Here is a 25,790-nt window from a genome sequence, read left to right on the forward strand (position 1 = left end):
AATTTTCCTGGTCCTGACATTATAATAACAGATTTTGTAACAGATTTTGGAGAGTTTACAATAAGGAAAAGATTGGGTTAGAGGGTTAGATTAGACAATTATAGACAGAGGTTAGATTAAGGGGTTAGGGTTGGAGTTATGCCTGCCTTATACTTTGTTGTGTGCTGGTGTCGTGCAACCGAAAATAGCCGATGTACAGTACAAGCTCACAACACGTGCACGACACCAGCACAAAACTAAGTATAAACAGGCGTAAGTCCCAATGGGGGGAAATCTGTAAACAGAACAGACAAGCTCAAAACTTGTCGCTTCGCACCGTTAGTATATGGAAATATGAGGTTTCTGCCCGACAGTGACAAAATGTTGCTCATGCATAATATGTGCAGCAAGGCAGCGAGTGTCATTAACAGAACCATTCGATCGCAGAAAGTCAGCGATCGTCGTTCTCTTAATAACTGATGTCACCGTCCCAAAATCTGGTTCCAGTGGACGCCCAAATATTGATTTACAGCTATACTTTCCAAAATGTTTCTTGTTTATGCCCACAATTACTGGCTATATCCATTGGTTTTGTAGAAATGTGTCGCAATATGAGGCCTTACATATAATTTAAAAAAGTATTATATGTAGCTGGCCCCCCATTTATAAAATAAATGTAAATGTAAAATAGAATATAAATAAATATAACTAAACTAAAAAAACTTGTCCCCAGAGTTCTCAGGTGCCAACTGTTGTGCTTTGCAATCGTTTGGAGTTGACAAGACAAGTTGTCCCGTCAGGCCAAACAGGGCGCACATTCGATGTGATGGCGCGCGCACACACACACACACACACACACACACACACACACACACACACACACACACACACACACACACACACAGAGGACTTATATTGGGAGTGACAGCAGGTTCTGTGCCATGTTTATTTCCTGCTCTCAGCTCTCAACCTGTCCTTGATTTACAGCATGTTTGTGTTTCCTGTTTCTACTGTTAACCCTGCCCGTCTGTCATGATGCCACACAGAGACAGTCAGCGGGCTGGAATGACCCGACAGGGGACAGAGAGGTGGGTGTGTGTGTTGTGCCTGGGGGCTCAACCAGTTAGTGTGCTCTGAGTTGCGAGAACTCGGCTTTGAATGTGACTCCGGGGACCTGTACCGTGTGTTTCTCCTCTCTCTTTCTCTCTGCCCTCGGTTTCCTGTCCGGCTAGTGGCTACACAGTTACAGACCTCAATGAACCCCCTCAATGAACCCTGAGGGTCCCTCGGCCCCACTTTGATTGGTTAATCATTGGCTAATGATAAAACACTGGCAAACTGTGTGTGAACCTGCTGATTAGATTTTTTTGGGGGGAAAAACTGTTATTGAATAGAAAGCAATAATTATTTGCATATTATTTGAACATCAAATTTGAACATTAATGAAATGTTATGGTCATAATTTTAAATAACTCGTCAGGAGGCACTAATTGCAACTCTTATTTGTAATGTTATATTCTTAAAAAGGTGAGTTATCATTCATAGCATCATATGCTAGCTATGTTTTTTTTCTTGCAGTTTCCCAAACAAAATGTAAGTAGAAAAGTAGGGTCAGAGAGGCTTATTGTCGGTATCAGCCGAGAACGCGGTAGTCTATCCCCGTTTCAATGTGCCAGACTACAGGGATTAAAGTTCTCAGTCCTGGGGACTGATTTCAGTCTTGAGGATTCCATGTGCCATGTTTAAAAATCAAAAATCACATATTGGGACATGGTCTGAAAATAATTTTCAGTCTTGGGATTCTTTTTTGCTTTAACCCCTGAGACTACTAGAAGATGGATTGCTGAGGTAGAGCGCAACACCTAACATCAGCTCCCAGTAACTACCGCATAACGTGATACTCATGCGCTTAGGTGGTGATTCCCAGGATGAACCCATGACCTGGTGCTCTACCGACTGAGCTACCCGGACACTAAGTATAATGTTGTAGTTGGGTGAAGTGGATACTTGGATTGAGAAATCAGGGAAAGAGTACTAAAGCCAAAAAAGTTCAAGGAAAATGGCAAAAATAAATAAATAAAAGAGGGGGGGGGGGGGCAACAGAGGATAGACACATTGTAGTGACTACAAATAGGTTGATGCCTCAGGCCCTGTTCTGACACTCTTAAGCCTGATTAATACTTGCGTGCCGGTGTTGTACTCAGTAAATAGCAGATACAAGCTCACAACGTGTGACAAGTTTGACCCGTTGTATACAGTATCTTGTATATCTGCTATTTACGGCATGCAGCACCAGCGTGAAACTAAGTATAAATCAGGCTTTACTCAGAGCAACCTATCACAGCAACATAATCAAATCCTCACTCCTGTTCACTGACCCGTAAGGGTTAGAATGAAATGACCACTGAGGATTTTACTGTGTACAACAGAATCTCCGGTGAAACTTTGTAACGATCTGTCTGTGTGTCAGTCACTCAATACTGCTGGATTGAGGTGTGTGTGTGTGTGTGTTCTATATAAAGTTCAAGTTTTGTGTCTGTCTGTGTGTCTGTGGCAGGCAGGCAGGAAGATATTGCCCAAATATGGACATGCCAATGTCTTGTTATGCGGATTATGTTGTGTGTTGTTTACAGTACTTACTTACGTTGTGTCTGACACCACAAAACTATATGGAGATCACCGACGTCAGTGCAAATCACCGTTGTTAGGCCACGGTTTCGGTCGTCCTGTGCCATCAGACCAGAGCTCGAACAGCGAGAGAGAGAGGCAATAGCGGTAGAAAGAGAGAAAGAAAAAGAGGGGGTTTCAGAGGGCACCTATTTCATCCACACATTGCGCAATGACGTCGGACCAGAGCTCGATCGGTGAGAGAGGGGGGGCAACAGAGAGCTTATTTCACCAACGCGATATGAACCTAAACATCTGTGGCTGATTGACACAAAGAGGGATGGGGGGGGGGGTTTGTACAGCGAGTGGGAGAGAGAGCCTATTTCACCCATGCAATAACCTGCATATGCAGGTACTAATGCTGAGCCGGTCATCGCTCCGCCACGCGCTGTCACCACAATAACCTCTGCAACGCCAGGCAAGCTGATAATGCAGTGCCAAATGCCATGTTTTGTGCTTGTATGTTTATCTATGCACACATACGTATATATTTTAAATACTAAAATCACAACATAAGGAGGTGAAACTTCAGATCACGTCCTCAATATCTTGACAATGACATGTAGTGCAATTTGGCGGACAAGGTCAGCGATGCGCTAGTTTTAGAAATGCATGCTGACAATCTTTGCTCTTTTCCGGGAAACATTAATGATGGCGGGACTTAAATAGGGAAATGCAAGATGAATCTCTCCATGACAATGCACTCGTTGAGGATTAGCTCCTAGACGGGCAAAGATGGGATTACCGCTGTTAACAGCTAACCAACCACATGACTCACTGAAACGCAGTCAAGTGTGATCTAATTGGTTATTCATTCAAACGCCGCGACTCTAACTGTTCTTCAGAATTAGAAGTGTCTTGTGAGTGGCCAGCTTTAGTTCGTACCGTGCTTGACAGCTGGCGTCCCACCAGTGTTTCCAATGCCCTGCATACCAGACACTAGGTACAGTACAGTAGCACACTGGGCATGCCTCCCATTTCACCACAGGACAGAAAGAGAGGGGGGGTGAGATGGATGCACTGCACTTTAAAAGCCTGAGTGGTGTTTTGACCACTTAAAGGCATAGTTCACCCAAAGAAATTATTTTTTTCTATAGATTAGTCACCCCATGTATACTTTGTCGACAAGCTCACAACGCGTGTGCGCTTGTCGATTGGCTATTTTCAGCGAAAGCTTTCCCCACAATAACAGAAAACAGAAGAGACACTAGTATAGAGCCCTGAGGGACTCCCCTCAACCATATAGGGTTTAAGTGGTTAACTCTTGATAGTATACAAATGGACCGAGCATCCATCTATATGAAGACAGCCAACTGTGTTCATATAGATGGATGCTCGCCAGTGTCCATCACCACAGTCTAGGGGTTCCAATCCACATACTTTACTCCTGCACCACTCCAGTGCCCGTTCTGACAGGCTGTATTGGCAGTTCCACTTGCACAACACACCCGTAGGTCCTCGGCGTTACACACGCCAAGTTTGAAGTCAATTGGTCAAACGGGTCTCGGTTATGTGGAGGAAATACACGCACACACACACACACACACTCTGTGCATTTATGGATATGAGCATTGTGTACATAGTTTATGTAGGTTTGTATGTAGTATTTTACAGTGTGGCTCCTGTGTGGCGAGCCGTCTAATAGACTGTGTGTGTGTGTGTGTGTGTGTGTGTGTGTGTGTGTGTGCACACGTGCGTGCGTGCTTGCATCCGGGGATTATCTTGCAAACCACTGGATTGAGACGCTCCAAGTATCTTGTGCACGCTGCCATTACTCTAAGGAAGGAACAGTTTTAAACCTTTTCAAATATAACATATTTGAAAACTTTATACTGGAAGTCAAAGGAGAGGCAATGTGACAGCACTGTCATTATTCCGTCATGATGTTGTTTTTGGGACGACATGTCCTTTGTGTTAAGGCCCAGAGCGCCAGAGCGCAAATATTTCATTGTATTTTTAATACAGATAATAATAAAGTTGAACTTGAAGCTGAACTTGGAAGAAGAAAGTGGTGGCTGCCCAGAGACAGAGAATGAGAGATGGGAGGTTAAGGTGAAGCACATTGCTGTCGGGCAGAAACCTCTTATCTCCATATTCAAACTTTTTGTGTTTTCTTACGTAAATTGCCACCGTACTTGATCATACTACACTGTACTATGATCAAGTACGGTGGAAAAAACAACGCTGTAGTGGTAAGTACAGCGTCACACAAAAGCATCAAAAGTAGCAGATCCACAAGCTCAAAACTTGAATTTGTAGACTTGCAACTTTAGCTATTTTTGAATTTGAATCCTGAAAAGTAACAGTCTTGGACATATGAGGTTTCCAGCCGAACAGTGACGAGCAGCATTGTCCCAGATCTGAGATTGCTGGCTGGCAAGATGCCCACCCTCTGCAGGAGATGAGTGCCATCCCCCTGCAACTCCTCGCTAAGCTTAATTTATGCTTTGTCGCAAAAAATAGCTGACCTACAAGATTGCGACGTGTTGCGGATGCAACTCGTTGTGAGCTTGTAGGTCTGCTATTTTCAACGCGTGGCACTGTTGTTGCGATGAAGTACGAATCGAGCTTTAGCCCCCCTAAAAGCCCATCCCACCCCCTGCCAGGGTGGGGTCATCACCTTTTGCTCAACCCCCTTGTCCCGCACACAAACAAATATAACCTCGTTGTCATAACCCATGGTCATCCCCCCCCACCCCCCTCCCCCTCCACCATCCCCACACAGCCCTTAACCTCTGTTTTGGAGCACATGCCGACAGGTGCCTGTGGTTCCCATGCACAAACACACTCCCTCCCTCCCTCCCCACGCGCCCAATGAGGCCGTGGTTTTTCACTCGGGGAGCCGTGGTCATAGATGAGGCGTAGGAGGAAGCAGGGGGTGGGGGCTTAACCGTAGGCGATTAGCATTTGGCATCGGTAGAGGTTGCTAGTTAGCTGTGCTTGTGTATAGACTTCGGAGCTGAGTGTGTGTGAGTGTGTGTGTGTGCATGTGTGTGTGTGTGTGTGTGTGTGCGCAAGGGTGTTCTTTTTGGTCATGTCCCTCCATCTGGGTACCTTGGTGACGGAGGATCGAGGGCCCCACCCCACAAGAGCGGACGCAGTGGGGAAGCTGTGGTCCACCGGCCGGCCGGAGGGAAAGGGCAACAGCCTGCCAAGGTGATCTTTAGTGGATTATTGACAGTGAAGAGGACAGTGACGGATATGACAATGAGGATAGACACTGTTCTTATCATCTTATGTGGATGCCTCTGTCTCACTTCCACTGGTAAGCCAGTTGTGACAGACGTGCATGGTGTTTTTCTGCTTGTTTTGTACATTTTACATTTGTGACTTGTGTGTGACTTGTGGTGACGTGTGTGGAGATGGTGTAGTGGTGATTAAAGCAAACAAAAACAACATGGAAACATACATTTTCTTGTTCGCCTAGCATTTAAAATCGAGGTGAGCTGTCTTCCTCTGTTGTCTTCCACTGTAAATGATGACAAAATGCAACAGTTTTAAGCTCTTTCTAAGCTCGACACCCAAAACACAGACTCATGGTCCGATGCAGGCTGTGAGTTCCTATGCCTTTTCAATGTAAAATGGATTGATTTTTTTGCACTCCATATCTGAGATCTTTGTTGTTGGAGAGAGAGAATGGAAGCGAAAGAGAAACGAGTGTGACTGCCTTTGACCTTCACCACCTGCAAGCCTGGTGGTGTGGGGTTGGTTGGGTTGGGAGGTTGGTGTCCCCCTCTGAGGGTGTCCACAGGTCAGAGGGTGGTGGCTGTGATCTCCCTGCATATCCCATCTGCTGTGTGTGTGTGTGTGTGTGTGTGTGTGTGTGTGTGTGTGTGTGTGTGTGTGTGTGTGTGTGTCTGTGTGTGTTCGTGTGTGTTCGTGTGTTGGGGAGGCTAGGTCTTTCCCTTCCTATCTCCTGAGTGAGTTGCAGAAAGCTCACAGGTGTTAGAAAAAAGCCTCTAAAACAAAAGTCTAAAAAATCCCACAAAGCTCTTGTCCCCCTGTGGAACAAATAATGAATGATATTAACAGTTCATTGTTGGATAATCAGAGGCTATTTTTGTCCTTGATGGAGGCGATATGCCCGCTATGCCTTTGATCCCATTCCCAAGCAGTGTATCGATTACAATGACTGCATTCATCTTTCACTACCAACAACGAGAACGACCACCACCTGGTCCCGTGGTCCTGTCCCCCTGTGTCCATTATCTGCATTAGGGGACACTAACAGAGTACTCAAGTAACAGATTTACTTGAGTATTGAACTTAAAGTAAAATTATAAAATAGTATCTGTACTTTACTTGAGTATTTGTGTTTTGGATACTGATGACTTTAACTTTCCTGCATTTCAAAGACAAATATTGTACTTTTGACTCCACTACATTGCTAGCCTAGAAAGGGGGGAAAGTACATTTTGAAATAACCACTTAAGCCCTATTTCAAATCCTATATTAAAATTGGCTTAAGTGAGGGGCGGGCGGGCGGACCACGTCACTCTGAGTCACATCACTCTGACTCAGACATAACCATAAACAAACCTGATGCGCCCATATATAGGCATGTCACTATGTCTCTGACATAATCATAAACAAACCCTGATATGTCCATATATGGGCATGTATGGATATCCAGTTGTCCAGAACAACCGATCCAACAATATGTCCAGTTTTGGGCATGCCAATATACAAGGAAAGGGCATATACTAATGACATCAGGGATCTCCACATATGGGCATAAAAGTGACACAGACAGACAGGTACAACGGGTACTCTGACAAATCCCCTGACACCATGACTCAGACATATCGGTCAGATCGGCGGTGGGACGAACTCTAGATGTGAGGGCAGCATAGCGGCCCAAACCTCTAGTATAATGAAAATAGCGGATCTACAAGCTCAGCTCTGACGCGTTATGTATTATTTTTAAATGTGTTCGATTTTTGGGATTTCTTCTTAGTACTTTTGAGTACTTCTGACTACATAAGTATAAATTTGACTGAGCAACTTTCACCTGAGTAATATTTCACCAGTAATTTCTATACTTTGACTTAAATACTGGGGTTGAATACTTTATGCACCACTGAACCTGTCCCCCTGTGTCTATTATCTGTGACTCTTTCACTCCCCCTCGCATGTTGGTTTCCCTACATGGGAGGAAAAAAAGTCACAGCCAATCTATGCTTCGCCGTACAACCGCGTTGCTCGATGAAAGTCAGTTATTTTCGTCAAGGGACAGAATAAATTAGGCTTCAGTGTGTCACCTGTCAACACTGGAGACAGGTGCATGACGTTTTGTTTACTACTAAATCATTACAATTTCGTAATTTTCCACCTTACAGAAGTGACAGAGAAAACCCAAATCACAGTCACACCCAAAAGTAGACCTGTTTTTCTTTGAGTTGAGGATGTATCTCCAGTAATCTTTATTCATTTGAATTACAGTAGTTGGAAAGCATAAAGTAACGTACCATATCGTCACTGTCAGGAAACCTTTTATGTCCAAAACTGTTACTTTTCAGGAAACAGAAAAAAGAGCATATCCAATGTAGTTCATTAATTAGTCACGTTTTGTGAATACCTTTCATTGATTCAATATTTATAATATCCACTGACACTGACTTAACGACTTTAACAAGAAAAAGGAAAAAAAGAAATGCAGATCTACAAGCTCAGCTATTTTTGCTACTTTTGTGTGACACTGTAGTATGATTAAATACGGCATTAATTATGAAAAAAAAACGTTGAAATGTGGAGATACAAAGTTTCTGCCCGACAATGACGATATGCTATTCCGGTGAATGCTTTTTAGAGTGGGACACTGTGCACCAGTACGGGTAGTGCACATATTTTTAGCATATGTGGTCCCAGAGAGACTTCTAAACCTTCTTAACTGGTGTAACTCTCCACCCCTTTTAATCTGCGGTAATAATCCAGTTCTAATCTAATTTAGTAAACCACTTAAAGGGGAATTTCACTTGAAAACACTTGTGGGGTCATTTTCACGTCTAATTGAACTTTTTTTGTGCACCAAAGATAGCTTTTAGGTTACTTGAATCAATATTTATTTGTAAATGTATTCATTTGATCAAATGAACCCTATGAAAGCGCATGCAACTTCAAACTGTTAGACTCATTGAAAACACACTGATATTGCCCTTCTAATGAATTATTTTGCTATTTTCAAAATGTTTGAATATTTAGAAAACTTTTTTGGCAATTGATTTTTTTGAACATCGATTTCTTTTTGAAATTCTTGGATATTTTGGGGGGAAATATTGCCTATAATGACATGATATTTTTTAAAGTGGTTAATCTACAGTAGCTTTCTAGATTAGGGTATCGCTGGGTCACAGCCTATTAATTTCTTAAATGTTTACATTTGAATATTCAAAAAATTACGACTGGATTTTCTGTCTCACATTCACTCCTTGAATTCCCTCACCCATATTGTCCTCAATGCCTCTACTCTGCTCTGATGTTCTTTATTAATGACTTTCTCTGGGTTGCATGAATAAATATTTCATGTATTCATAAAACCCAAATGACCCAAATTCATAAAACAATTGCCTCATGGTAATTGCTCATTAAATCCAGAGTACAGATGATTATGTTCTCTAAGACCATTTTCAGGTCTGCAGTCATTTTCACTTTTAATTCACTCCCATACTCCTCTCCCTATCGTCTTGTCTTTTCTTCTAGTCTCCTTCTATATGACTGTATACTCAGTCATGGTTGTTATGTCACTACTTTTAACCACTTAAACCCTATATGGTTGACTAATATCTTTGCTGAAAATAGCCGATCGACAAGCTCACAACACGTAGCAGCGTGACGCGTTGTGAGCTTGTTGATCTGCTATTTTCTGCGAAAGTCTTCCCCACAATAAGGATGCTGGGGTTTAAGTGGTTAACTTCCTTAAACCGTGCACCGTAGGTACATATCTGCTATAATTTATTACATCTTCTGCTATATTAATGGCTAATTTTACCACACACCTTACAGTATGGCATATGGCATTTGCCTAGATGGACTTATTGATGCCTTGTGCGTTTTTAAACGTTAACTGTTCTTAGCTGTGTATAGTTGGGTCTGAACTGATCTGAATTGTATTCATTTCATTGTTTTTATATCATGTTTTCTTGACTTTTATTCAATGTAGCACAGATTAAGATTTGTGTCAAATATAAAGTGCATTACAAATAACATGTATGATTATTACCGGTATGTATATCCATACCATGCACCTAATGTACTGTATTTCACACTGCCATATTGGTATCAGACTTTTTTTCCTGTTTCTTTCTCTCTTTACACCTTTCTTGGAACTGCAGTGATGGAGCTTGTACTGCTTTTTACACCTATAAAACCTGTAATGTGACCAGTACTGGACACAGTATTCAACCCCAGTAGGCTACTTGAGTCAAAGCATAGATACTCTAGGTCAATATTACTCAACTACAAATGAAAGTTGCCCTGTCAGATTAGTACTTGAGTTAAAAGTACTGGAGTACTTGCTTTTAAAAACCCTTATATAGTATATAAGGGTTATAGTAAGTATATGCAAAAGTGCATGCTTTTAAAAAATACTATTCAAAAATACAAGTTACAAAGTACATTTTCTTTTTAATATCAGCATTTCTATATTAATATTTTGACATTTTCCTAAATAATTCAGATTTTCCAGAAATAAAAAATAATATCAATAATAGTCAAAATAGCAGACCTGCAAAGCTGCTATTTCTACTAGATTTGAAATGGGGCTTAAGGGGTTAATTCGTAATGTACTTTTTCTTTGACTATAAATTTGGTGCAGTCAAAAGTACAGTAGTTTTATCATTTATTATGAATAACACTGTTCCAATGTGACGCTGACAGCGTTATTTACCCCAGCCCGGACATGTTTGGTTGTGGTGATTTTATGATAATTTGGTCTGCTCAGGAGCGTCGGAGACAGAGAGGAGACTCCATCAGAAGATCTTCAGGAATTACAACCACAAGGTCCGACCGGCACGCTCATGGTCGGAGCGAGTGATGGTCCGAGTGGGGATGACGCTCTCCCAGCTCGTCAGCCTGGTACGGAACACACACACACACACACACACACACACACACACACACACACACACACACACACACACACACACACACACGTATGCATGAACGCATGCACAAACATACATAAATGTATGTTGGTATTACTATACCTATGTACCCCTTTCCTTTTGTAAATAGCAATTTATTCTTAATGACTTTACCTGGTTAAATAAAAAATATATATTTGTGAGGATATCATTTTCTATTATTTTGTTGTTGACATTTTTAACCCTAATCCTAAAGCCTGAGTTACACTTATTTGTTTGCCGGTGACATGCAAAAAAAATACAACCAAGTAGAAATCAAGCATAATTCTAACCGTAACCACTAAACCTAACCTCTAAATGCCCAATCCTAACTCTAGCCCCAACCTGAATCTTTTCCCAATTGTATGACTCACTCCCCAAATCTGTTTTTGCCAGGAAAGTTGTCCTCACAATCTCTCAAATTATACTATACTTGTGGGGACATTTGGCCCTCACAAGTATAGTATTATAAGTACACACACGCACACACACACACACACACACACACACACACACACACACACACACACACACACACACACACACACACACACACACACACACACACACACACACGTTCCCCTGGTATCAGTGGCAGCCAGCTAGCCGGCGGGTGCTTAGCCCAGTGGCGCTGTATGGCTATACCAATCATGCATACCAATTAGTTTCCATGGAGTAGGATTGAAAGTAACAGGGCTGTCACGCACAACAAGATATAGTGGCATTCCTCATGTCTCTCTCGCTCTCTCTCTCTCTCTCTCTCTCTCTGTTTACAGAATGAGAAGAATGGCGAGATGACGACCAACGTGTTCATGAATCTGGTAGACGAATGCTAATGTTAGGTTGGGCTCTCCAGAAATATATCGTCTATGTCGGGCAGAAACCTCCTATCCATGTTTTAACTTTTCATGTTTTTTCGTAAATTTAACACCCTACTTCAGGGGCCTGGGACCCCTAGGGGGTCCTCAGAGTTACTGCAGGGGGCCCGCCAGATCTTTGTGTGACATTACATTAAACACTTGAACTCTAGCATCCATATTCTGAGGAGAACATTAGCCGAAAATAGCAGATCGCCTCGCAGCTTGTAGATCAGCTATTTCCTGCGAAGAGGTTTGGTGTAGAAGGAAAAATGAACAGACCAAGTACAGAGCCAAATGTCACGTTAACACTGATGATAGTGTTGTCAAACAAGTCTATGAGGCAATGTATGAAATTTATGAAAACGTTTAATCTGCAACACAATTTTATACAATATGTAGTGGGGGGTCCCTGCTTCATCTCTCTCTCAGCTAAGGGGTCCTTGGCCTGAAAAACTTTGAAGAGCCCTGCCCTACTTGATCATACTGCAGCGTCACACAAAAGCATCAAAAGTAGCAGTAGCAGTAGCGTTTTGAGTTTAAGTACTGTAGATCGGCTATTTTCAGTTTTTTTTTTAAATCATTCATTAACCGTAATCGAGGCAAAACGTTGAAATAATAGTAATATTTATTTGAATTTATATCAAATCGTCTGTCGGGTGGAAACCTCAAATGTCCAAAACTGTTACTCGCTTTCGGTTTCGAGGTTGTGGATCTGCTACTTTTGATGCTTTGGTGTGACGCTGTAGTATGATCAAGTAGGGCGCTAATTTACGGAAAAACACAAAAAGTCTGAATAATGAGATAGGAGGTTCTGCCCGACAGAGGCAAAATATTCCTCGTCATGTCCTATCTCTGTGTCCCTCTTCTCTTCTCTTCTCTTCTCTTCTCCTCTGGACCTTCCCTCTCCTCTCAAATGGACTTGTCACTTTTTATTGTTTTTTTTATCTCCCCCACCGTTCCCCCTGCTCTGTTCTTCACCCATGCTAATTAGAACTCTGCACGGCCTCCGTGTGTGTGTGTGTGTGTGTGTGTGTGTGTGTGTGTGTGTGTGTGTGTGTGTGTGTGTGTGTGTGTGTGTGTGTGTGTGTGTGTGTGTGTGTGTGTGTGTGTGTGTGTGTGTGTGTGTGTGTGTGTGTGTGTGTGTGTGTGTGTGTGTGTGTGTTTGTGTGGTGACAGTGGAGACATCATTGGGATTTAAATGATTTATCAAAGGCACGTGAAATGACAGCAACATCAGAGTGCTTCACTAACGATTTTACTTCCTCCTTTCTTTCTTTCTTTGTTTATTCTTTCTTTCTTTCTATCTTTCTTCTCTTCCTCTCTCTTTCCACCCAGGCATGGACAGATTACAGGTTGTCATGGAACCCAAAGGATTATGACGACATTGAAGTGTTGAGGATTCCTCCCAACAAGGTGTGGCTTCCTGACGTCTACCTCATCAACAAGTGAGCTTCCTGTGTCATCCATCCATCCATCTGTCCATCCATCCATCCATGTTCCTTTAACTATCAAGCATCATTCCTTAGTGTAATACCCACCATTTACCGCTGAACTGTCTGAAACTGAATTAAATGGATGTTTACATAAGGCATCATCCGCAGCATCGTGTGTCAGTGTAACTCCTACATGTTTGTCCTCGTCTGTGTCTCTACAGTAATGATGGACAGTTTGACGTGGCTCTTTTGGTCAATGTCCTGGTTTATAGCAGTGGGTTTGTGGAATGGCTTCCTCCAGCCATCTACCGCAGTAGCTGCTCCATAGAGGTACACCATGCTACCCACAGGCAACACCAGTGCTGTTTAATGTATCATAGTTACTAATAGTTAGGATCAAGTAAAAAGAAAGACACCATACATCAAATTATACCATGGAGTTTAAATTCTGTCTGTCTGTCTGTCTATTGTTTTTCTTGTACTTGAACATGTTATTAGCAACCTGCAGCCTACAGAGGCTGAAATGTAACTGCAGTACTCCTCCACTCCCACAGGTGCAGTACTTCCCATTTGACTGGCAGAATTGCAGCATGGTGTTCCGTTCCTACACCTACGACTCGTCTGAGGTGGAGCTGCAGTACTCCCTGGGCGATGACGGCAAAGAGGTCCATGAGATCGTTATCGATGACAACGCTTTCACAGGCTGGTGAACCCGTCTCACTCGTTTCATTCAATTCCTCGTCCAGCCCATGCATCTTAGTTGAAAACGCCCATAGAAACACGTGAATCTGCTTTGCATAATCTCCTAATGCCCTCTTTAACCACTTGAACCCTTATATACTTAGTTGACCGGAGTCTCTACACTAAATAGCCGAAAATAGTCTATTTTCACCAGATTCAATCTGGTACATTATTCTGGCAGATTGAGGCATGACTGATGAAGTCTTCCTCTGTGGCTGGGAAAAGCCATCTGTGCACAGAAATGGTCATAATGACGCATAACCTTTGTCTGAAGAATATATATACATCCAAGTTTGTGAAACCAAGCTGATTTCCACATTCGATTAATGCCTTTTGATCAGATGTCCACTCATTTGTTGTACCTTGATTTTAGTGAAAAGAACCGGTTGAAATTCTTTTTAGAAGTATATGTGGCCCTCGGCCTGACTCAGGCTAATTAAAGTGCCCAGTGCTGTGTCGAGACCTTAAAAGTATAAAACCGACTAGACAGCCTCCCACGGACGGGATCCACATCAGGTGGACAGGGCACCACCCGCATGTTGCCAAACAACTCGGCCAGACGGATGGAGTGTCCATTGCACAGCCTGGCCCTTCATCGGCGGTGGCGTCCCTGTCCCCGTACTTCCGCCCGTGGGAGCTGCCCTCCTCCTGTGTCAGGTCTCCGTCTCCTTCTTCTCCTCTGCTTGTTCTGCTCAATCTCTTAGTCCACTTTCCCTTTCAAACATTTCCCTGGGTGCGCCCATGTACCCTCCCATGCGCTCTGACTGGCTCTGCGCACTGCCAACGTGTGTGTGCCCTGGTTGGCCGAACGTCTCTCCTGCGTCGCTGGCTACTGTGCCCAGCTGCAGGCATTTAACTCATTAGTGCCGGTGTCTGTCAAAGGGAGTGGTAGGATCAGTGGCAGGGACATAATTATTAATACACATAACGCAAATAAATCAAATATACAACTCATACAATTCAACATGCAACAAAAGTAATAAACAAAATCACTGCAAATCATAATAATTGTAATAATATCAGTCCTGCCGACTGACTCGACTGAAAACCAAGTATATAGCATTTAAGTGGTTAATGTCAGTTCACGAATGAGGGAGAGAGAACGAAAGAGAGAACACTTCTCATCCCCTTTTTCGTTGTGGCCACCACGCGTTCCATTTTGGCCCTTTTCACCTTGCTGGTCCCCACGTGCCTCAACGCCTCCTCTGTGTGTGTGTGTGTCCCTCCACAGAGAACGGCGAGTGGAACATCTGTCACAAGCAAAGCAGGAAGAACGTCAAGGACAACCTGTACGAGGACATCACCTTCTACCTCATCATCGAGCGCAAGCCTCTTTTCTACATCATCAACATCATCGTCCCCTGCATCCTCACCAGTGTGTTGGCCATCTTTGTCTTCTACCTGCCCCCCGGAGCAGGTCAGTATTTAGAATTAGAATATATATATATAGAATTAAGAGACTTGTGTCCTGCTTCTGGTCTCCTAAATCATTGGTTCTCAAAGTGGGGTCCGAGGACCCCCAGGGGTACTTGAGGGCGTTCCAGGGGGTCCCCAGCTAAATGATGGACAGGGACCAAATGGACCCTTATGGGTCTGTAACTCTGAGAGTTACAGACTCAGAGTTAAATTAACATTGATTTTACAATATGAATTGGGGTCCCAGAGACATACATGCCATTAAATGGGGGTCCGTAGCCTAATGCATGTCAAACTGGGGGTCCTTGAAATTAAAATGGTTGAAATCACTGCTAGAGAGCCGTAAAAATCTGCTATTATGGGGGTCCCTGGCTTATCTTTTCAAATGGGGGTCCGCGGTCTAATAAGTGTCTATTTGGGGGTCCTTGGCACGAAAAGACCACTGTCCTAAATGACCCACATGACCCAGACACAGGAAATCTATCGAAGTTGCGGTGTCCTGTTTTCATCCTACCATCTTTGGCTGCATGGTGTCCCTTCATCAAAATGCTCCGTACTTATATATAAACTACATCAAGCAAGTCTTGTTTGAGTGGAAGTTGTATTTGTTGTCCAAAGCAAGCCTAAGTGCAAAAGCTATTATGATAATGCTGAGCGTTTGTCTGCGCATGTATTTATATCGATCCACGTTTGTCCACCAGAGGGTACTAAAAACACAGAAACAATCTGAGTGAGAGATGGCCAGAAGTCTCCAACCATGCACACTTCTAACTTGTTTGTAGGTCAAAGAACAAAGAAAAGTCAAGTCAAAGTGTGATGGTTGGGGTTGGAGCCATGTATGACAGACACTGAGAGAGATGTGTTGTCCCTGCCAACTGAGAGAAATTAGGTCTTGGGCTTTTGAGTAGACCTGGAACCAGAGTGCACAAGCAACACATCTCATGTGAAATCAAACAAGCTGTGAGCACATGGCTGTGTATTTCCATATGATACTGTCCTGTGAGCCACATGTCATTTGAGCATGTAGAGAGATTTGAGTGTGTGATTGAGAGTGCCATTGTTCCATAAAAGGTTTTAAAAATAAAATGCATTTATTTTGGGTTTTTATGTAATGTGGCTTCGTCAGATATTTTTACATTGTCTCAGCACACAAAGCAGACACCAGTAGATGTGTTTAGATTTGCTGCCAAGCCTGCCATGCATCCTAAAGCAGTTTACAAAGTTGTGTGCGGGTAAAAAAGCAGATCTACGAGCACAAAATCTTTTCAAATGGAGGTCCATTTGAAAAGATTGGCCAATTACATAATAATTTGGGGGTCCTTGCCATTAGAAAGTTTGAGAACCACTGTTCCTAAAGCATTCCTAAACCGATCCCGTGTGGTTTTCAGGGGAGAAGATGACCTTGTCCATCTCCGTCCTCATTGCTCTGACCGTCTTCATGCTGCTGCTGGCCGACAAGGTGCCGGAGACGTCCCTGGGCATCCCCATGATCGTCAACTACGTCATGTTCACCATGATCCTGGTCACCTTCTCTGTCATCCTCAGTGTGGTGGTGCTCAACCTGCACCACCGCACCCCCAGCACACACATCATGCCCCCGTGGGTTCGCAGGGTGAGGGAGGGCCCACCGCCAGACATGACCAACCACTGCCGTGGTTAGTTGCAGTCATGACAAACGGACGTGTTTTGCCTACCCAGGCCTTCATCAGTGTTCGAGTAGCCGAAACACGTCCGTTTGTCATGACTGCTGCTGCGGTAAATTAAAGAACTCAAAGAAAATTCACCTTGTGAGTGCGGACTGTTTCTATAGACTGTTCACTGAGAGTCTGCACTCGGGACTTCTGTCCCCTAGTATTTGGATAGTTGAGATTATTGTAATGAGGCTGTCCTTTTAACTCTCTGTCTGTATGTCAATGGTTCTTAAAGTGGGGTGTGGGGACCCCCCAGTGGTCCTTTGAGGGGGTTCCATGCAGTCCCCAGCTATAATTAAATGATTTATAGTTAAAAACAAAATGACTCTTAAGGTCTGTAACTCTTTGAGAGTGTACAAATGGAACCAAATGGACCCATTTGACTCTCAGAGTTATGGGGGTCAGTGTCACTGCCCTAAATATGTAGTGTTGTTGTTAGTAGGAATAAACACAGAAGTACCTGGGAGGAAGTGGACTAAGAAAGGGGAGGAGCCAAACCAAGTTCCTATTTCTACACAAAAAGGGAGGCAAAATCAAAGGGGAAGTGAATGGGTTCCCAGATTGTGTCCTAATACATAGCAAACGGGTAGTCTTTAAGATTAGAAAAAAAAGTTTGAGAACTGCTGCTGTACAGTATGTCACTCTGTCCTCATATTGACAAAGGGAGATGATACACAAGAAATATCTGCTTACGATTTCTACCGCCTGGCATGATGGATGTCTTTGTATGGATACCATCACTTCTGCCAGGATCACTGGAAAGTCTGGGCGTGTCACCCCTTATAACTGCACTTCAGTTACCACCTGCTTTCTGAACATGTTCTGTGTGTGGCTAATAGCACAAAAAAAATCACACCCAGTGTGAAGTGGGCGGTGTGTGGTCATCACAACATGACTCACTTAAAAAAAAGGATAATGAATAGCAGTATGGACTTTTTTTTAAGTCCATACTGCTATTCATAGGGCTGCACATGTGTCATGTGTTTCGCTAGCCAATCACAGTCCTGAATTTGCAAAGTCAGCCAATCACATTACAGTTAGTGGTGATGACACTAGCTGTAATGTGATTGGCTGACTTTGCAAAAGTATCGATTTGCATTAACAATGGAAGGGTTAGGGGTGTAGACTGCGTTGTAGACTATTGGCCAATCACGGTGCAGGATTGGTCAGTGTCCAAAACTCACTTATAGGGGGCGGTTACACCGCCCCAAAAAAGAAGAGTCAAAAATAGTGAAAATAGACGATCTACAAGCTCACGCGATGTGGCACGTTGGGGGCTTGTAGGTCGGCTATCTTCACTATTTCTTTGGAAACTTTACCAATTATGACATGCCCCAAATTATTTTATCAAATGATAAATTATTATTTATAATGAATGAAATTGATTAACTGTTTCACTGGTAACTCTGATGTGTGAATATACCCCGTGCAGGTGTTCATCCACATGCTGCCCAAGTACATAGGCATGCAGAGACCCAACACAGAGGACTCTCTGCCCCCGGAGGAGGAGCCCTGCAGGGAGGAAGCCCCCGGCCTGGGCTGGAGGCCTGGAGGAGAGTACGTCTTCAGGAAGATTAACCCTGACCTGGTCATGCCCTGGAGAGGCAGGTAAGGCTCACCATCCACACCTACACATTGTAATAAAGTTAAGAAACATGGCTCTCCTGATCTGTTTCTACTGGTGCATTTGACCAATGTGCCACAAAATATAGAGTGTTACCGCGGTCCCACAGGGGTCCTTCAGGGGGTTCCAGGTGGTCCCCAGCTAAATGATTGATGGTTAGGAACCAAATGGACCCTTACAGTATGTAGAACTGGACTGGTCCTAATTCACACTGATTTTACACTGTCGATTGAAGCCTCAAAGATGAAAAACTTAAATTATCAATTGGGGGTCTGTGGCCTAATGCATATCACACTGGGGGTCCTTGAAATTAAAATAGGTGTAGAATCACTGCTGTAAGGGTCAGTTTGACATTAAACAAGTTCAATTAAAAACATCTTTTGCTGTAGCCTATTGCTTGAAAAATCCTAGAATGAATGTCCCTCCATGACAGTAGAACAGACAATGAATGGGGTTTCTGTGATGAACACTGGCCATTGTGTTGGTCCAAGCACATAGGGAAACATTCTAATGAATACTGTGTTCAGCACACACTGAAAACTATTCATCAACCTGTCTAAAAACATGCTATTTTTGGGTAGCATGAATCTCCCTCAACTGTTCCAACAATAGCTCTACTCACTACTTTACCGTATACGATTTAATCTCTTTATATGCAGAAGTCAAGGTTCTCTAAAATATGACTCTGTATATAATACACATATCTATCTACTACCATGGAGATGATGGTTCTCATCCCCGGGAGCGCTTCCATAAATTCAGCTCTGCAAATGGGAGTATAAAATCTCAGAAACATTAGCTTAAGCTTGGAACCATTTAGCTTTTCTGCAGCACCCCTGCCACCCACACACTTACCTCCCCCACCCACACATCCACTCACTCACATGCACAGACCACCTTGGATCGTACTCAGAAGATGACAAGCCCCTGGCTCGAACTGCTGAAAAGAAATGAAGTGCCAAAGAGTTATGGCGCTCATATTGGAAGTTGTCACCATGGCTGGATGTAGTTAAGCTGAAGTGATGGCCGCGGGGGTCAACGGTGCAGCTCATATACGGCTGCTCTCTGGGCTGAGATGTGCTGATCTTGATCTAAATCCCATTTATTTTAGTGTGAATAAGACGCGCCCAGGGCATGAATCTCTAGTCTGAGCCTAAATATCTCTGTCACTGTCAGGTGGAAACCTTGTTTGTCCAAAACTGTTACTGGAAATGGTTTAATATTGGTTTAATATTTTTTTTTAAACAGACACAAATAACCCCTGTCACTTTCAAAATACTTACTAAGTATTATAATTGCTAAGATAGCAGATCCGCTCGGCTACTTTTGCTACTTTTGTGCGACACTCTTCTCCAACAAAGGAGGGCATTCATTTCTGAAAAATTAAAATAAATAAAAGTATATAAATGTATTAAACAAATGATATGGAGATACAAGGTTTCTGCCCGGCAGCAACGATATAGATGTCTGCTGCCAGACTTGCTATTACAGTATAGCTCACAGTGCTGTAGAACTACAGCAACTCAGTTAGCCGACTGTATTTCTTATCTCATTTCGTATGCAGTCCCCAAGTGGATAGCTAGCGGACAACGACCTTGACAAATTGTAGTGTGATGAGGGTGCACTCGTGCCACTGTTGGGCGGAAACCTAGTATGTCTAAAACCCTTACTTGTCAGGAAATGGAAAACAACATGTATTCCAATGGAAGTTATTATTTTTTGGACAGATTTAATCACTTTCAGCCTGGTATCTATTTTTGGCATGTCATTACAGTGAATCATTATTATTTAGTTTAAAAATATATATATTTGAAAATAACAGATCGACTGTGGATGGACTCTTTTGGCATGACACTGTCATAAATATGGGCATTCATTTATGGAAAAAACAATACACGCCTCCCCAAATACAGCAAAATGGTCTCCATGCGGGAATGTGGTCAATGCCGCTATAAAGGCGATGTCTACGTGCAGCTCCGCAGACGTTATTTTCCCAGCCAGCTAGTTGACGTTCCCTGAATATCTCAATATTTTCACACTTTCTGACCCAGTCTAACCCCTTATGTCCTGCCTTCAACCCTCTCAGCGATGATGAATGGCTCTGACAGGTCCACTCGGTAGGCCGAGGGCGGGTAATCTGCCAGTAACCCACCAGCCTTGCCATGATAAACAGGTCCGCGGGCCACAAGGCCCTGCATGTGGTGGGTAACTCTCATCCTGTTCCAAGGGCATCAGTTTCAGTCCCAGCTAAGTCCCAGGACCCCCGTCCATAGTCGCCAGGCCCTAAGTCTCTGTTTAGGTTAGGCATTAGGGGGTAATCCCAGAAATGGAGGGGGGTGGGGGGGGGGGGGCCACGGCATGATGGGTAGTGGATGAGAGTGAAGGGTGGGTGCTGAGTGATCCGGGGTAAAGGACCATTCTGGCTTGTTTTTGTTTAGGAGACTGCGACCGTGCTTCATGGCACATGGAGAAGTGCGTGCGTGCGTGCGTGCGTGCGTGCGTGCGTGCGTGCGTGCGTGCGTGCGTGCGTGCGTGCGTGCGTGCGTGCGTGCGTGCGTGCGTTGTTGGCTGTTGTTGTTTAATTTAGATATTTATTTTAGAATTAGTCATACAATTAGGAAAAGGTTCAGGTTGGGGATAGGGTTAGGATTAGGCAGTTAGAGGTTAGGGTTGTCTGATTTACACTTTACACAGGTTGGCTATTTCGGATGTGTGGGTGTGTGTGTGTGAGTGTGTGTGCGTGTGCGTGTGCGTGCACGCACACGTGTGTCCATAAGCCTGTGGTAATGAATAGAAGCCATGGAATGCTAATGGAATGCAGCATGGCACACAGCCCTGAGACACATAGTATTGATGCACGCACGCACATGAACATATATGCATACAGAAATAAATGCAAGCCCACACATGCATGCATACACATATAGAAATACATTTACACTATACAGACGTACACATGAAGAAGCATGCGCCCATACACTTCTTCCGGAGTTCGGCTTTCTTTATCTTTTACTGTCTAAAAGAGGTGGGTGAATTGTCACGGTCGTGTCCCTGATGACATGTCATGATAAGATCTACGCTCTCTTTATTGCACACATGCGACACACAGACATGTACTGTATACATACAAGGAGGTGCCAATCTGGCTGGTATGCCCCGGATGGTGCCAGGGCGGATGTCTTTAGGAGGTGGCACGTCTATACACTCTGTGTGTGTGTGTGTGTGTGTGTGTGTGTGTGTGTGTGGGGGGGGGTTGGATTTGTGTGTAGCCTCCTGCCCCTGTCTTTGTTTCTCTCTGTCGGTCTGTCTGTCTGTGTCTCTCTCTCTCTGTCTTTCTGTCTGTCTCTTTCTCACATGACATTAACCTAATAATGTTACAATTAAACTACAGTATAGATGTGGCGAATTCAGAAATAGATGTGGCAAATTCAGCTGTATTGTCACTTAACAAGTGACAATACAAAAAAAAGAGTGGGTGAAAAGGAAATGTGTACAAGCTCCCAACATTGTAAAAATAGCCATAAGAGAATAGAGAAATGAACAGAGGAAAGTCGGATAACAAGAGGACACAATGTCAAATATTCAAGAGTATGGTCAAAAATAGAAATAAAATTAGAAGGCAGAATATGCCTCCTGTGTAAGTGGAAACAACGTTTAGCAGCAGATATAAATAGTTTGATTTTAGTCCATTACAAACTGCTGTGAAACAGGGCAGGTATGTTAAAGGACATTACGTCCCCTGTGAGTCCACCCTCTATAATCCGGTTTGGACAGTGGCCCCCCTCACTGTGTCATGCAGACACACACTGTCCACCGCACTGTGCTGGAGAGACAAGCCTTGACTAAGTTGTTACAGCTTTAGCAGCTTGACATTCAGCTGTATGCTAGCCGTGTGCTGGTGGCATGGCAGTCTATTAGCTATAGCTGCCCCCAGAGGCCATATGCACACCCTTGTTAGCGATGGTGATGGATTGATCATGTTCTACAGCTAGATGACAGTCATGAGCACATATAGCGCGCACACACATGTTTTTTTAGAGCTTCATTATTGGCAAAGCATATTTGCACATCATGTCAGGTCAGGCCTACACAGTAAAGCTTTTATTTTTTTATTTTCATTTGCATATTAAAAACAGTACTTAAAGTAATACTAGGTAACGTTTTCAGTAAAACTAAAGTTAAATTGTATATCTTTTGTGAGTGGCAAATGTTTCACAACACCCACTCCAAGAATTTCACCCCCGAAAGCCTTTTATTTATATATTTTCTATTGAACGCCGTCGAGCATGACGTTCCCTCGAAAATGACGTAATCTGTCCGGAAATGGAAGCGGAAATCCACGGGGTTCCTGTTTGGCCAGGAACTACCGCGCCGGTTTCCTGTTTGGCCAGGAACTACCGCGCTAATAACAAAAGGAAACTCACGCTGATTTTAAGAGATTGTATGATTTGAAGAACGAAAAAAAACAGAAAAAGAAAACACAGCTCACGGTAACTAAAGCTCCACTGGCTAAGAGAAACGATCCACAGATCGTATAAAACAATTAAAAGAACGCTTTTTGAAACACTTCCGTCTTCCGGTGAAAACGAATGGAATTCTGGGTAACAGAGGATAAACGAACGGCCTGCAGTGACGGTAATGACCAGCAGAGGCTGCTAAAAGTCGTTTTTTGGAAATTTGCACAGAACAACTTTAAGGTAATAATTATTAAAAGACACAGTAATAAGTGCAGGTGAGAAAGGAAACCCCATATAGGGCTTATGCAAGGTTCTTACCTAAAATAATAAACAAGTAGTAAGTTGAACATAGTAATCAAACATCAGACACGACAAACAAGTACCAAGTGTGTGTGCGTGTGTCCGTGTGTATGCAGAAGTAGTGCAAAATGATATGGTAGAAGCAAGTGGAGAGGCTTGATTCATCAGGCTGGCCCTCAATATATGTTTAAAGTTACTGAGTGAAGATGAGGAGTTGGCAAAAACAAAGCATGTTATGTTATTATATTGCATGTAGTGCCCATTAATTTGCATGGGACAAGCAATTGTTACCTATTACCGTATTTTACAAAAAGGGGAAGTTCTCTATAAGCCTCTAGGCTTCTAAACTTTTCCTACATAATATGGTTAGATTAGATTAGATTTATTGGTCCCCGTGGGGAAATTTGTCTTCACTGACTGTACATTACATAAAGGACAATTCACATCACACAAGACAGACAACAAGCAACAAGACAACTGGTGTTAACACATTGAACGCCAGAGGTTAATTTCATAATGTACCTACCAGTGCCAAGCTCTTTTTGTTGTTTTTTTGTTTTTTTCATGTCGTCATAGCCCCCGCTAAATCCGTTTAAAATCCGCGTTCATTTGGTTCGACACAAACACGGGATCCGTGAAAAACAAAAACAAAAAACTGCGAGCCGATCCGTGCCTCCATTTTGAAGTTACATGCGAGAACGTTAGACAGGACGATGTGGTGAGGAAAACCACAAGGGAGATAAATCGATTCTAAGCTGATGCCTAGACAGGAAACGGATGCGAGCGAAAAAAACGGAACCAGTATTATTCCGTTTCCGTTCGGCCCCGGAACCGGAAATGGGTCAAAAAAAATTCCGGAAAGTGCACTTTTTCGATTTAACATGGGAAATGCGAGTCGCGTAGATCTACGCGACTGGCACGCTGCGGCTTTAAATCGGTTCGCGTAGATCTACGCGTCTGGCGTTCAATGTGACATTTTTTTTTTCAGCAGGGCCTTTTATTCAGGACCTCGATGGCTGCAGGAACCAGGCTTTTTCTAAAGCGGGCCCTGTTAAATGGGAGTGTTCTGTACCTGCGCCCTGAGGGCAGTGTTGTGCCTGAACGCGTTCAATGAACGATCGTTCATGAACTCGTTCATATTTTGGGCGAACGTGAACTGAACGTACTGTATATCCGCTAGATGAACGTTATCGTGAACGCGTTCATTCTGGCGTTTGTGAACGGCGTTCTCTCTTCGTTCAACTTCGTTCAAGAGTGTCCCAAATTTCCATGGTTACATCGGTTTGTCATGTTGTATTTCATCCTATTCTGTGTTTCCGAGGCGCCTTGAACGCACCATCAGCCCCAAAAAAGAAAAGCAAGGCGGTGTCTAACATTCATCTGCGCAGCGCGCGGAGCGCGGAGTCCGAGCAGCACAGACAGTTACGGCCACTCGGCCAGGGCGAAGAGCTGACACTTTATCCGCTCTGCGAAGATCATTTCCCGGCCACAAGCATTTGGAAGTTGACTTGTGTCTCTTCCAAAGTATCGGTGTTGTTTCCTTGGCTTCACTGCCGACAAAATTAACTTGAAGCTGGGCTGAATTAATAAGTAAACACCGCGGAATGGCGAAATGAGTTTGGGATCATGTCACAACAACAACGTGGCTGTGTAGCACCGTAGCCTAACAGCCGACTTTAGGACGGTAGCCCCTGCCCCCGAACCTCTGAATGACCGTCATATTGTAGTCTGGACGTCCGACCCGACTTTATTTTGGCATTAAAAGTGGACTTCTGCACCTGGCTTTTGATGTTAACAGTGTCATACACTCACTTTGACAAGCCCCCAGCCCGCCCCCAAGATGAATGAAAATCTTTAGAAAATAGCAGATCTACAAGCTCACTATGTCGCACCGTGACCTGTTGTGAGCTTGTAGATCAGCTATTTTCCAATAGCCAAAACTTAAATAGGGCTGAAGTGATTCATGTATTTGTAAAATCTACAAAGTAACTAGTAACTCAAGTTTTGAAATAATTAAAAATAAAGTACAGTACTTGAATAAATGTGCTTAGTTACTTTACACCACTGGACATAATAAATATAGGGTGCTTTATGTATGAACACCAGAGAGGATATAATGTATAAGAAAATTAAATAAATAACATTGGTTTTATAATGAATTGGATAAATAATAGAAGTATAGTAATAATAATAAATAATATATTTGGATGCATCCTGCTCCATATACAATACAATGCACTGCTTTTCAGTTCATCATTCAAGTTTGAGCCAATAAAAAATATGCGATTAATATGCGATTAATCGCACTAATATATATTGAAAAAAAGAACGAAAAAGAACTGAACTAGTTCATTTTTTGAACCATGAACTTTAGTTCAAAATTTTGAATTATGAACTGAACTTTGAACTAGTTCATTTTAAAATTTGTGAACTGAACTTTGAACTAGTTCATATTTTAAGTGAACTTTCCCAACACTGCCTGAGGGTAGGAGATTGATGAAT

At 43.1% G+C, this 25,790-nt stretch overlaps 1 protein-coding gene across 1 annotated transcript in view; it reads left to right on the forward strand.

Annotated features, from left to right (window-relative positions):
- Positions 1 to 2,818: 2,818 nt before the first annotated feature.
- chrnb1l (cholinergic receptor, nicotinic, beta 1 (muscle) like) overlaps positions 2,819 to 25,790 on the forward strand; it is a gene marked incomplete at both ends in the record, with an annotated part of 30,969 nt that continues 7,997 nt past the window's right edge. The window contains 10 exons of the mRNA XM_084043161.1: positions 2,819 to 2,843; positions 5,714 to 5,911; positions 10,586 to 10,719; positions 11,543 to 11,587; positions 12,962 to 13,071; positions 13,281 to 13,389; positions 13,614 to 13,761; positions 15,032 to 15,217; positions 16,605 to 16,828; positions 18,340 to 18,515. Coding sequence (XP_083899287.1) covers positions 2,819 to 2,843; positions 5,714 to 5,911; positions 10,586 to 10,719; positions 11,543 to 11,587; positions 12,962 to 13,071; positions 13,281 to 13,389; positions 13,614 to 13,761; positions 15,032 to 15,217; positions 16,605 to 16,828; positions 18,340 to 18,515 — 1,355 coding nt within the window. The remainder of the gene's footprint in view (positions 2,844 to 5,713; positions 5,912 to 10,585; positions 10,720 to 11,542; positions 11,588 to 12,961; positions 13,072 to 13,280; positions 13,390 to 13,613; positions 13,762 to 15,031; positions 15,218 to 16,604; positions 16,829 to 18,339; positions 18,516 to 25,790) is intronic.

Source organism: Gymnoscopelus microlampas, assembly GCF_963454915.1.
Source record: "Gymnoscopelus microlampas genome assembly, chromosome: 19".
NCBI classification, from domain to species: Eukaryota; Metazoa; Chordata; class Actinopteri; order Myctophiformes; family Myctophidae; genus Gymnoscopelus; species Gymnoscopelus microlampas.